The 13484-nt window shown below is 51.9% G+C and overlaps 4 protein-coding genes across 4 annotated transcripts; 2 read left to right on the forward strand and 2 right to left on the reverse strand.

Annotated features, from left to right (window-relative positions):
- Nucleotides 1-3863: 3863 nt before the first annotated feature.
- RHO25_006933 (uncharacterized protein) lies at nucleotides 3864-5765 on the forward strand (the record flags this gene model as incomplete). The annotated part of the gene is made up of 1 exon (XM_023597727.2): nucleotides 3864-5765. One exon carries the CDS (start codon nucleotides 3864-3866, stop codon nucleotides 5763-5765), a length of 1902 nt encoding a protein of 633 aa, XP_023452519.1.
- Nucleotides 5766-7243: 1478 nt separating this feature from the next.
- RHO25_006934 (uncharacterized protein) lies at nucleotides 7244-9016 on the reverse strand (the record flags this gene model as incomplete). Its single annotated transcript, XM_023597728.2, has 1 exon — nucleotides 7244-9016. The coding sequence occupies one exon, from the start codon at nucleotides 9014-9016 to the stop codon at nucleotides 7244-7246; it is 1773 nt and encodes a 590-aa protein (XP_023452522.2).
- A 975-nt stretch (nucleotides 9017-9991) lies between these two features.
- RHO25_006935 (uncharacterized protein) lies at nucleotides 9992-10642 on the reverse strand (the record flags this gene model as incomplete). Its single annotated transcript, XM_023597729.2, has 1 exon — nucleotides 9992-10642. The coding sequence occupies one exon, from the start codon at nucleotides 10640-10642 to the stop codon at nucleotides 9992-9994; it is 651 nt and encodes a 216-aa protein (XP_023452521.1).
- Nucleotides 10643-11409: 767 nt separating this feature from the next.
- RHO25_006936 (uncharacterized protein) lies at nucleotides 11410-13065 on the forward strand (the record flags this gene model as incomplete). Its single annotated transcript, XM_023597730.1, has 1 exon — nucleotides 11410-13065. One exon carries the CDS (start codon nucleotides 11410-11412, stop codon nucleotides 13063-13065), a length of 1656 nt encoding a protein of 551 aa, XP_023452518.1.
- Between the last annotated feature and the right edge of the window lie 419 nt (nucleotides 13066-13484).

The raw sequence follows: 13484 nt of genomic DNA on the forward strand, positions 1-13484 counted from the left end.
GAGCGGAAGATGCATGGAGGAAGGTCGCAACACCCGACTCAACTGGTTAATTACCGACGTCTATGATTGCGTTCAAGCGAATGGGAATGGTGTTCTTCACGGCCGGACTTTGGAATACGGGACACTTTCCAAAAAGAGAGCAAAAGCATTTGACGACGAAAGACTTTGCATTTGAAAGCGCGGAATAGGATACCCGGCTGCGATGAGCTTGTGTTACAATTATACAACGCGCGCGAGCGTGTATATATTATAGACAGTAGATGGCGTATCCCATCTGATAAACGATTCATCTCTCACATGCATCTCGTTGACCAACGTGGCACGTTCCAAGGTGCACAACTTGACTGTGGGTTTCTGACAACGAGCCAGAGGCAGCGATGGATATGCCATCGAGATACAATGAACACAAAGGCTGTGAAACCAAGACCAACGTCCAGTGGCAGAAGAAGAGCAGCCGCCTGAAGTGGACCTCACCGCGTGAGATGTAATGGCTCTACTTCTGCTCCTCTGTTTGTATGAGGATTTCGAATTCAAGCTATTGGCGAATATAGAGTCTACTCACTGCTGCTTTGGAAACGGGAGAGGCCCATCGCAGTCCTGCGAGGATGCGGAACTACTAGTCAGATCACTCTGGCGCACAAGGCGTGTGAGCACTCTGCAGACTTCTAGAATCCAGTCATTACTAGTAGACATCTGCTGTTCCTGGTGCAAACCGTTGTAGTGGCTGAATCTCGCATGAGACCGTTGTTTGTTTCAGAAGCCAGATCTTCCTACTCAGACTGCCGAACCACACTGGCGGTACAGTATGGTGTGACATGCATTTCTCAATGGAGTTCCTCCATTGAGCTTAGGCATGCGGTGATATGAGCAGATTTCTGGCGTCATTCGAGCGACGGCGTCGGTATGCAACTTTGGAGGCAGGTACGGGAAGCTTACGTCGACTTCACCTCCTCCTTTGCATCAGCACTTGCACGAATTCAGCATCATCGGACGACCGTCTCGAGCAGATGCGTAAGGCTGATGAGTGACAAGATCTTGTCTCGGATTTGGCCGACAGCACTGAGGGAAGCATGACAGCACAGCATTGGCAGCGGATTGAATCGACCCGCGCGTTCACTGTGGATGATGCAAAATTAAGGTTTATATTGCACGTAAAATCAGCATCTACCATCTCACAGCGAGAAACTAGTCGCTTTAGCTCACTTGGGAGAGCGCCAGACTGAAGTCTACTTCGGTCGTCTGCACTGTGCGGTATCTGGAGGTACTGTGGTAAGCATCAACTGGTTGTCCAAATCTTTGAGTGCAGCAATCTAACAGTGTAACAGTTCGATCCACAGAAGCGACAAATCTTTTGCCAAATATCACTCGTTTTTGCCTGAGCACAGCACAGCACCCAGCCTGGAACAAGGTCGGCCGGACGCGGCAATTTTTGTCGTGGGTTGCCAAGAATCTATCACCTGGCAATGCCTGCTCTGCTGACCCGCATGAGAAATCTGTCCAACTTCTCTACTTTCCTGCCCGCCGGGTGAACATCTTGCATGTTGCTCAACGTTGCTCTAGGTTCTTGCAAGCCGCAACCCAGGAATCCATTGTTCTCGCACCCGGTTTGAGAGCTACCATTTAAGACGACGAGATTGTGCATATGGAGCAGAATCCGTGGCACCTTAACATTCATCGATGCCGTTTAATCCGAACAAGGTAACATCTGCTTGGACGATGGATTGCTCGCGATCAATCTATGACTGGCGTGGGATAGGGTACAACTTCGCATGGTTGATGTCGTCAAATTTTTCAATCATAGCCTTCGCAGCCGACGATACGGTGCAATACGACCTTCGTGCAGATGGCTTGAGGATGCCTTAGCCGTACTCTGGTAACCACCGGATGTTTCGAATCGCATGTCCAATACTTGGCACCCATGGAGCTCGCATCTTTTTTAGAACCGAAGCTGCTCGTATTACCATCCTGAATTTCTGAGGAGCACACTGCACAGCTTGGCGGTCCGTGTGATGGCGCTCGTCAGCCCATCGACTACAAGCGATATGCTTGCAGGATACGACTACGAAATGTGATGATCCTACAATGCTGCGTGAGCGGCTGGGCAAGAATAAGAGAATTGGTACGGCTTGCGCGTCACGCGAGAGGGCTGAGCACTTGTCTGCTCCTGACCAGGGCGAGATAAGCGATGGCTTTGAGGCGCTCTGCGATTCGTGTCTGATGGATGGCGTGTTCATATGAGAACTCACCGTGCAAAGCACATGTTGGGAGCCGGGTGACAACAGAGAATTCGAGCGCTGCTGGCCGGCGTTCATATGTGCTGTTCACAGCACACCGTCGTGGAACTTATTTTACCGTTGTCAGACAAGGCCTAGAACTTACAGGGTTCATTTGGTTGTGCCCGTTGCGTACATCATGCGACATATGCCCTGTGCTTATCATCAAAACCAGCAACTTGGCAGCAGGCGATCTCAAGGATATCGTCAGCACTCAATTGACACGTCGACTGTGTATGGACCGACGACAGCAACTGGCGGTCAAAGAGTCGATAGTACCTTGATGCTGCGCGACCACGATCGCTTGCACAACATCTGTGTCCACACTGATGACCTCGTTTTCAGAGCCGTACCTTGCAGTACAAAGTAGCACCGCTGCTGCTTAGCTGCAGGCGGACAGCTAAACCCCTGCTTATCGATTCCACCCACAGCACCCAAAACAAAAGATCTTCGGCGCGGGGGCTCTATTTCGGGCGGACACATCGTGTTCTCAACCAGCTCGGCCCAATAGTTCGGTGTGTAGCAACTGCACGCCGACCACGAGACTCGGATACATCTGCATCCAGGATTTCAGCGACTCATTTTGAACATGTCATCGTACATGTAGCGTGCCGTGATGCCGTGCAATCGAGCAGCTCATTGTGAGCTCATGCGAGGATTTCCCCAGCCATGTAAGCGACATCCTGCGAGGCCATCAAATCTTCCGGACTGTGCGCTGTATATGCGAGACGGCAAACATGTGCAAGGGTCAGAGCATCAACAACTTCCTGATCAGTGACTGTCGACTCCCTGGACGCGCTGCTGACACTGTTCCTTCGGTGGACAATTCGTTCTCCTGCGTTGTGCGCTTTCGCTCTGGAGCTCGGCAAAGCAGGAAGGGGAGGCGAAAGTTTCTTCACGAGCGAGCAATTGCGACAAGCTTTTCGAGGCTGACAAGGTTTCGATCTAAAAGTCTCTTTCCGGTAACGCTCTGCACGTGTCCAATTTCACAGTGCATTGCATCCAACCAAGACTGCCGAGCTGTCAAACCTGAGTGGTCTGCCTCAGCATCGAGACTGGGAAGACATGCTCACCACCATACAGATGACCCCCGACCAATAGCATAGGTTTGTGACCGCTCTCTCGCGAGGACTCTGCCTAAACCGACCGGAGACACGTCGCCGTCATCCGTGGCGACTGGCTGCTGACTGGCGCAGATGCTCCGCTCGGAGCGTCGTGACTAGCGACGAGCTTGACTAAACTATGCCCCTATTCCAAGAAACGGGCCCCCGAACACGAAGTTAGCCACAGCGCTGGCGCATGGCAAGCCCATCCTACGGACGCGCTGCACCACAACGTCCGTGAGCCCGGCCAAGCGAGACTACTCTCGCGTGTGATGGGCCCCAGTGCTCCATCTGACTTCTGCTATGCAACGGTAGCGAACGCCTCCCGTCGCTGTTAGTTCTAGCAATCTCCTTTCATATACCCGTCTGTCCCTCTTGTTCCTGACCTTCTTTCTGTCAGGCATGCTTGGGTGTGGTTGCATACACACTCGTTTCTAACAATCATCCATTGAATTTTCCTATTACATCCTTGCATTGCATTTTCATTATGAAGTTCTCTTTATTTTCTATCTTGGCACTTGCCACCACTTCCGTTCTCGCACACCCCGTTAGCCACGATGCCGAGCACAGCAACATCGAAGCTCGACAAAGCGGTCCTGTGCGGCTTATGGGCGGCGTGGATCCAGCAGATGTCAGACCACGACTCGAGGTCAGACAATTGAGGAATTCGCAGCCCGACCAATGGACCATTTTCCTCGTCGCGTTGAACCGGTGGATGACCACACCGAAAGAACAATCGGGCGACAGGAGCTTCTTCAACATTGCATCCATCCACGGTGTGCCAAGACAGAACTATGCTGACGTTCCACAATGCGCCAATTGTCAAGGTACGGATGGCTACTGTTTCCACGACTCGGTTCTTTTCCCAGGATGGCACCGTGCATACATGGCTCTTTTCGAGCAAGAATTCCTCAAGATCGCTCGTGCAGTGGCCCAAGAATATCCGACGTCAAGCCGACAACGATTTGTCAATGCTGCGAACGACCTGCGCTTTCCCTACTTCGACTGGGCTGCGAGACCCCCAAGCGGTAGCCGCGCACTTCCAGATGAGATTACAACTTCCAGTGTCACCGTTCAAGGTCCAAGAGGACAGCAATCTTTCAGGAATCCTCTGTACGGATACGTCTTCTTGAACGGCGAACAACGAGGTCTTGTCTACAGCACCCTCAACTCTTGGCCAAAGACTCTCCGATACCCAACCAGCAACGCGCAAAATGCCGAGAACAACTCACCCGCCGCAAGGAACGCGTTCGAGGGTTCCCGTCAAAGTTTGCAGGATCAGCTATACCAGCTCTTCACGCAGTGCGACGACTTTGGCGCGTTCAGCAATGACGACTCCAGCACTAGCAATGCTCGTTGCGCAAACAGCCTGGAGCAGATTCACAACACCGTTCACAACAATGCTGGTGGCTTGGGTGGCAATGGAGTGTCTGGAGGACATATGACCTACCTCTCCACGGCCTCCTTCGATCCCATCTTCTTCCTCCACCACTGCAACGTTGATCGTATCTTTGCCATGTGGCAGACTATCCACAGCTCGTACGGCGCAGTTCAGCCGCAGCCACACTCCACTTGGACAAACGCGCGAGGTACCACGTCGCGCGCTAATACCGGCCTCCGTCCTTTCAGGAATCCCTCTGGGGATGCTTTCTGGACTACCAACTCGGTCAGGGACTGGACGCAATTTGGCTACACCTACCCCGAGTTCTCTAACAGCGATGGCAGCCGCAATGCCATCAGCGGCTATGTGAACAGACTTTACGGACCTAACCCATCTGCGTCCGCCGGCTCTTCCAAACGTCAAGCTGACCCTCAGGCTCTGGCGGCCTTGGGCGATATCCTTTCCACCGACCCATTGAAAGCATCAAACGGTTCCCTGTACCAATACAACGCAAATGTCCAGACCCCACGTTACTCTCTGGGTGGCTCCTACACGGTCTTTCTTTTCGACGGCAAGCCAGCAAGCGAGGACCCAGCCACATGGGCATCGGCCGAAAATCTTTATGGACCGATGGGTGTGTTGGCCCAGGACCAGATGGAGGGCGGCGGCATGAATATGTCTATCTTGACTACGGCGTCAATCCCTCTTACCAACAAGTTGACCTCGCTCTTCGATAACAAACTCCTGGGAAGTCTTTCTGAGTTGATTGTCGCACCTTATCTTCAGAAGAACCTCGAATGGCGCATTGCCAAAGATGGCCAAAGTGTCGACCCTGCTACCGTTCCAGGATTCGTTGTATCTGTCCTGACTTCTAGCGCCCAGCCTGCTGCTGACGAGAACTCTTTCCCCGTATACTCTGAATTTATCGAACTCTTGGGTGTGACGAAGGGCCAAGCTGGTGGAGCCAACACGACCACGTTCACAGACATCCTGAGCAACCTTTTGTAAAGACATTGCGACCAGAAGTGCGTAATTATCTGCTTGTTTGAAGTTTGTACATAGGATTGGAGACATTGCCCGGGCAAAGGGTTGCACAGATAATCAGACCCAGATTGCTCCCCAAGACCATAAGGCGTTCGATTCTCCGGCGAACGATGATTGACGACATACCAACCACAGTATCGACAGATATTATACCCCAATAGCTGGCAGTAATAGCTACAGTTAATCAGAAATCTTCATCGAAAGCTACAATGTTAAAGTTCTCTTCTGCTTCACGAGTTGTCTCTGCTTCCAGAACGATCCGCCGTGAAAGCTTTGCGCTCTGTCAGAGTATGATACGATTGAAATCATGTTCATTACTCGACTATGCTTTCCCATGTGTCAACCTTCAGTCCTCTGAACCTCCATCACGTCACTCAAGCATGAGACATGGGTGTGCATCACTCCATGCGCGCAGTCTCTGCTCGTCCAAAGAGTCCCATGGGCGATAAATGGAACATCGCCTGGACGCGTGCGCACTCCTTCTTCCCCACGGCCTCACAACGAAAAGCCGCGTCTTCGCAGATTGGATCGGCCAACCGGGCGTCGTAATCACACATGATGAGCCGTTGCCGATCAACACAAGCAACTGCCCAGCAATGTCCGTTCCGCATTGGGTTCTGTTGATTGCGCGCGCGCTTGCTCGAACGGGCTGGTGAAAGTCCCCGGTGGAAATTTGGAGGGATTGCGGAGTTGGGACGTGCACCACTGGCTGTCAGTTTGTATCAGCCACAAAGTTAAGCTTGGTAGCGACTCCGAGTGAGCTTATAATCACCTTCGAGAGCGAGGAGAATAGATCCAGTTGTTGAACGCAAAGCCACGAGGGAGACACGAATAATGTTCCAAAGGTCGGTACGACGTTTGCGACACGTGGAAGCGCACCACGGTTGCTCTAGTGTTGTTGATGCCATGGCTGCTTACGATGTTGAGACCACTGGATCAGAGGCAGCGCGAAGGGCTGCATGTGCCCAAATACCAGCAAAGCTAGTAAAGTCGCGCTGCGTTGACAACAGGCAATGGTATACTTCGATGGTGGCAGATTGCATAGAAAGTACTGCTAATTCCAACAGTCCGACGAGCTGCGATCGCGATCATTTCGCGACCCGTAAATCCTCATGCTTGCGACGTGCCGTGCAACCGGATAAAGTTCGAGCTGAAGAGACATCACGCATGGGAATTCCGACAGCTGATCTTCGGGGACGCCCAACAGCACTTTCCAAAGATTCTTCTCATCTCGTTGGTCTGGATATGTGACTTTCTGCGCTTACTGTACTTTCACTGGCAGACCGAATACTCTTATTATCATTGATCAGATCCCATTTGCAGCTAGCAAATCTAGCAAACGGACCATTGCGTGATGAGAACATCCCTTGTTGCCGGTGTCAACAGATCAGCGGTCGGGGCCACCAGATTGCGCATCGTGTGTGGATATCAGAAATTGTCCATCAAGCTGTATCGCGAGGCCTGGCCCTTAGCTTCAGTGAACCACTTGTCGCTCTCATGGCCATCTCAAATGCCTTTGCATGTTGCTCCATATCCTCGCCGGTCCGACCATGCCCGGAGATGCTTTGAGCCGTACTTTCGTCAACACCGTAGACCAGGGAGGGCATACTGTTACTCTTCCATAACGGAATTTCCTTCTCCACGCTCTGTGCGACGGTGAGTGCTACGAAGGCAAGAGTTAATATAAGCAACGAGACGGGCAGAATGATCCATTCCCATTGCACAGACACAAACGTCTGTGCAGCGTATGCCACGCCGTGCGCAGATTGCTGATCTGAAGCTTGACTGCGAATGTGTCGAGTCATGCTGTCAGCCACGTCTGACCACAAAGCAGCAGGACCAGGCATCTTGGCTATCGCTGCGACTGCTGCAGACGTGTCTTCCGGTGGTACTGTAGCCCTCGAGGGACCTGTGTAGGCGTTGTACATTACTTGGGTCACGTCAGACGTGAAGTCCTGATCGGCTGTCGACACCTGCCAATTATCTGTGAGCCAGTTGCGCAAACCAAACATTGTCAGCCAGCTGATGTGGTAGACTTGGCCTTCCACCTGGGGTGATGTCAAAGTTATCTCCGCTTCAGTAATATTATCAGGCGCGTGTTGCCACCACATAGTCCTGCTGTCCGTGGCGCTGCGGTGAATCATCTCGCGCAGCAGCCTAAATCCCCACTGGTCCGTGATGCTCTCTGGCAAGGGCTGTAGCGGGTCCGGCCACTGGCTGATGAGCGACTCAGAGAAAGTGCCGTCCGTAACGCTTGCGTTATAAGTCCGCAGACAGAAGTGCAATATGCACTCTGAGGCGTGCGGAGGTGAACTGATGTTTCCAACGGTGGGCAGTGCGATACTGCCCGGAACCGGCCCATTAGCGACGCGATCACCAGCAGTCAGCGGCGCCCAATACCAGCTCTGGGCCGTAAACAGAGTGAAATTCTGCATGTGGCTGTAGGCGATGGTCCAATTGCCAAAGTCCTGACCGCCATTGTTACTTTCCGTGGACGCAGCATTGTCCTGAACCATATAACTACCACTGACACCGTATCGCCTGGCACCGTTTGGTAACTCCCAACCGTCCGTGTTATCAAATCCATCAGTGCCACGGGGTATCTCTCGCAGCATATCTGTAAGATTCGTGCACGCGCTGCAAACAGCTAAAGACGTATATGGAGACCAGGTGCAGTTTCCAGTGGGACACGATGGGTCGATCTTCTTATTTCTAGATGAACCAAACAATCCGTCGTATGTAGCGCCCTTCAGACCTTGGCCTGCTGTGACAGTGTTGAAGTTGACCGGATCGCGTTCAATTTCGGTGAAGGATGAAGCGACTGGAACGGTCGCAAGACCGCTGGCAGTTGGCACCATCCTGACTGGATACGACGGCACTAGTTGGAAGAATGGTTCTATCGCAAGTGCGACAACAGTCAAGATGGCACCAAGTGACGATAGATGCGCCAAACGCGGCCGAGCCAGTAGACAAAGACTGCCCCAAGGTCCCCGCGAGGCGCTGTCGTAGATCTGAAAGTCTGATATGGGCCGAGGGCGATCGAGATTCCAGAACCATTGCCACTTGAGTTGACTTATAGCTTCAGATATGGGCAAAATCAACGCGGCTTTGGAGATACCAGCCAGAGTGGACACGATACCGTTCAGTGTCAAGAAACCCATGTTCGGAAGCGGCTTGTTGTTCAAATTGGCAAGTAGGATCACAATCGCACCCATGCAGAGAAAACTGACTGAGAAGCTAAGGACTTCCCATATCCACGAGGAGCATCCGGGCCGTTCTTGTCTTGTGCATTGTGAAGACTTGTCTCGCAATGAATACACCGAGGATTTTGTCGACATGTTGTAGAGTGGACAGAGCCGCCCGGACGAGCTCCAGCCTGCGTGTGCTACTCAGCTGCACGCAGGCTTACCATGCTGATATATGGCAATACTGTGCCTCACGATCTGCGACATGGGGTCTGCAGGACCTGCAGCTCGAATGCCTAAAAAGTCGTCATCAAGCAGCATGTTGGCTCACCTTTCCAAAGACAGACTGGCACTTGTGTCTCCAATGTGCATTCGGCGTCTATTCAATCTTTTTTGGAGCTGGATACATGGTCACCACCAATGAAGTCTCATTGTAAGTTTCAGGTCGGGCGGCTACAACGTGCCAAGCACAGAAGTGTCCACTTCGGCGGGAGATGCTGCGATGCGGCGCATAGTGAACTCTGCAACTTTGCTGGGTTTGTGATCGCATTCTGGAGACGGGTCAAGATGGAGGCGAACCACAGTGCGGGAGAGTTCATAACGCCGTAGAGAAGGATCGCAGAGGGGGTAGTAAGAAGCAGACGCATGAGAAGATGACATGAGACGGCCGGATCGGATCGGCCTGGACCGCTCGGGAGGACGTCCCCATTTGGCTAGCTCATCCGTTTATGTTCTTTTCTTGCCGCGCTTTGCTGGGCACGGGCACGGGCACGGCGCTTCCAGCCAGCACACCGCTGCCATGATGCAGATCGCCTTCGGCATAGATGTTCTCACAATGCCTTTGTATCCTTTGCAATAACCGCTAGCAGAAATTTCTCGCACCAGCTTAAAGCAAGAGAAAAGTGAACAGTACGCAGCCGTTGTTGAAAAGGGGTGACCCGCTGGCTTGCTGCTATCCGTCTTCCACAGACGTTCTGTCCTCGCATGGCACATACATCCAAAGTCCTACTTTTTCCGCAGAACGACGACCTTGGCTGTCACTCCAGCACCTTTTCGGTAATCCATGCTATCAGTGCTAACAACCTGCACTAGTCCTTCACGCTCCAGGCGTTGCACTTCAGCTTCAAATCCGTGAGAAGTCCAGATATCATCCAGCACCGTCCCAGCGATGATTCCGCCTTGCTTGGTCACCCTCACGAACTCTGCGAAGGAAGGTATGGGCCCAACATGACCATGAGTCCAGGTCCCGATACAGAAGATGATGTCGTATTGGCTGTCCTCCTTTTGCACGGGCTTCGACAGATCGGCGGTTTGAAGGTCACGATATACACCAGTCTTCCTGGCTACTTTCAGCATGCCCGGTGAGATATCAAGACCATCTATTGTCTTCACGCCAACTTGGCTCAAAGCCACACCGGACAAGCCAGTCCCGCAGCCAGCATCCAATGCCACACCATCTATCTTCCCGCCAGCTTGTACGACTGCCTGTGCTGCTAGGGCTGGAGCGACATATTTCTGAGCTTCACCCAACACATCGGCATCGAAGCTTTCCGCCCAATCGTCGTAGAGGGCGACAAGATCGTCGTTGTTCTTGCAGTTGTAGACGCGAGTCAAAAACTCGTTCCCGCCGGTGTTTGTGGTAACGGTATGGGACATATTGGGTATTCGTCGGTCGCTTTTCGTGGTCAGAATTTCCTGTTATGGTCAAGCAATGCGATGTTCAGCCTCAGAGTGAACGAACTCAGAGCTGTGTACCCCTCACCTCTCGGCCGATTTCGGTTGAGGGGTGGGTCAAGACATCATGCCCGAAATCAACCGCTACATCACGACACGTCCCTGCTCGCTTATTCACTCAGCGTGAGGTCGGGTCAATACGCATGAAAGCTGTTGCGTATTGCGTTGAAACAGTTCGGTCGATCAGCCGCTGATGATCTGAGTCTTGGCACATCACTCACTAAACATAAACTTGACGAGACTTAGCCAACTGCTCACTCGTATCGAGGCACAGTTAAATCCAGCTAGCTGTGCGACGCACAATATTGCTCCACGGATATGACGCCAAAGCCAGCTTACGTTCCGCCTGCTGGCATTAGAACTCCGCTCGAAGACTTCACGGAACATATAGAGCGACACTATGGAATCAAGATCTCTAGCTACCATGACCTACACAATTTCTCGGTCAATCGCATGAATGAGTTTTGGTTGTCATTCTGGAATTTCGCTGGCATCAAAGCTTCTCGACATCCTACAACTGCTGTCGACGAAAAGTTGCGCATCGATCAATTTCCACGTTTTTTCGAACATGCAAGACTCAACTTTGCTGAGATTTGCTCTCTGGTAACGACGATGATCTTGCTATCATCAGCATCAACGAAAGGACTCTCGACTCCCCTGAAAGGTATACGTGGAAGGATATGCGAGAGATGACAGCAAAATTCGCTGCAGCTTTGACGGCCATCGGTGTGGGTCGAGGCGATTATATGGTGTCCATTGGAAGTAATTGTGCCCGATCGTTGGGAATATTGCTTGCTGCTGCATCCATTGGGGCAGTCATCGCCAACTTTGCAACGGATATTGGTGAAAAGGCATTGAACGATAGACTCGAGCAGCTTCGACCGAAGCTCATCATCGCCGAGACGGAATACGCATACAACGGAAAGGCTCACAACATCGAAGACAAGATTACCATGTGCTATCTGACATCCTCCAAGAGGCAGTCATGTGAACTCATCACGATCGGAACGGACACAAATATTGCATGCCAGCACCGCAACTTCGTAGACTTCGACGCGCTCGGAGCCAACGCAAAGCTGATATTTGCCCAGCTTCCTTTCAACACCCCATTCCTCATAATGTTCTCCTCCGGAACGACCGGTCCTTCAAAGGGCATTGTCCATGGCCACGGCGGTCTGGTCCTGAATGGTGCCAAAGAATTTCTCCTGCACCACGGGTTTGGCCCTCGGGATCTCTATATCCACTTTAGCAACATTGGCTGGACTCTGTGGAACATTTCCATCGGGGCATTGTTCTGTCGTACACCTATGATTCTATACGATGGATCACCTTTCTACCCCAACCCCGACACTCTCCTTCGCAAGTTATTCTCGCACGGCATAACAGGTTTCGGCGCGGGACCAAGATATTATGCCGAACTTCAGAAGCACAACGTCCAAGTGAAAGACCACGCGACGAAGTTGCATTCGATCTACTCCACTGGTGCAGTCCTGACGTCCTCCCTAGCAACCTGGCTCATCGAATGCTTCGGCCCCAACATCTGCCAAATACAATTCTCTGGCGGGACTGAACTCTGCGGGTCTTTCTTCTATGGGACACGGTCTCTTCCCTCTTATCCCGGCGAATGTGCAGTCAAAGCCTTAGGAATGGATATGGATACCTTCGACCCAGCAGGACAGCCTGCCAAACCTGGTGAACGCGGAGAGCTGGTCTGCAAGAAACCTTTTCCGAACATGCCGGTAATGTTTTTGAATGATCCAGACAAGAAGAGATACCATGCGGCATACTTTGAAGGATTCGAACACGTCTGGACACATGGAGATTTCGTGAGAATGAATCCGGAAACTGGAGGAACGTACGTGCTGGGCAGGAGTGATGGCGTGTTGAATCCTAGCGGAATAAGATTCGGGAGCGCAGAAATCTATGCTGTACTGGAGAGCGAGGAAGTGAAGAGCATTGGAATAGTCGATGCTTTGGTCGTGGGACAACAAAGATCGGATGGGAAATATCAGGACGACACAGAGAAGGTTTTGTTATTCCTGAAGTGTACGGAAGAGGCACAATCGGGGACAATACATTCATCTGCGAAGGTGACGGAGGTTGTCACCAAGAAAATCGCGAGCGATCTGAGCAGAAGACATGTTCCACATTTCATCTTCGAGATGGACGAGATTCCTTACAACGTCAATGGCAAGAAGCTTGAAGTCCTGGTCAAGAAAGTTATCAACGGTGGCCCAGATACCCTCGCGAAGCTAAAGATGACGGACGACGAGGCGAGGATGATGCAGAAGTATGTTGCATTCTACGATATCGACACAGTGGAGAGGACTCGATCGAAGCTGTGAGAGACTAGGGACACATCGGGATAACACAGTCCTATCTACAATATGCGGGCCAAGAGTCTAAGAGAGCTATGAGTGGGCTACAACCAAGGAGGAATCTCTCGTACCTGAGCACGTGCTACTGCTCCGTCGCATGTTATGACGCACAATCGAAGGCATGCTCCTCGACAGCAAGCCACGTCAGTAACGGGCTCGCCGGCCGGCCTCCCCGAGCTGCATCTTGTCATGCATGCCGAAAGTCTATTTGAGAGCTGTCGACTTTTGTGGCCGTGGAAGCTTTGACCGACTAGCATGTATAAATGAACAGCTAATTCCGAGCTCAGGCTGTCCGATTGAACTGATTTTCTACACTTCACAAGTCCCAAGATCTACAGCCCGCTTCTTCGTCACCCAGCTTAGCAATTGCGTTAAGTCTTCCAAGT

Source organism: Cercospora beticola, chromosome 4 (genome assembly GCF_033473495.1).
Source record: "Cercospora beticola chromosome 4, complete sequence".
Taxonomy (NCBI): Eukaryota; Fungi; Ascomycota; class Dothideomycetes; order Mycosphaerellales; family Mycosphaerellaceae; genus Cercospora; species Cercospora beticola.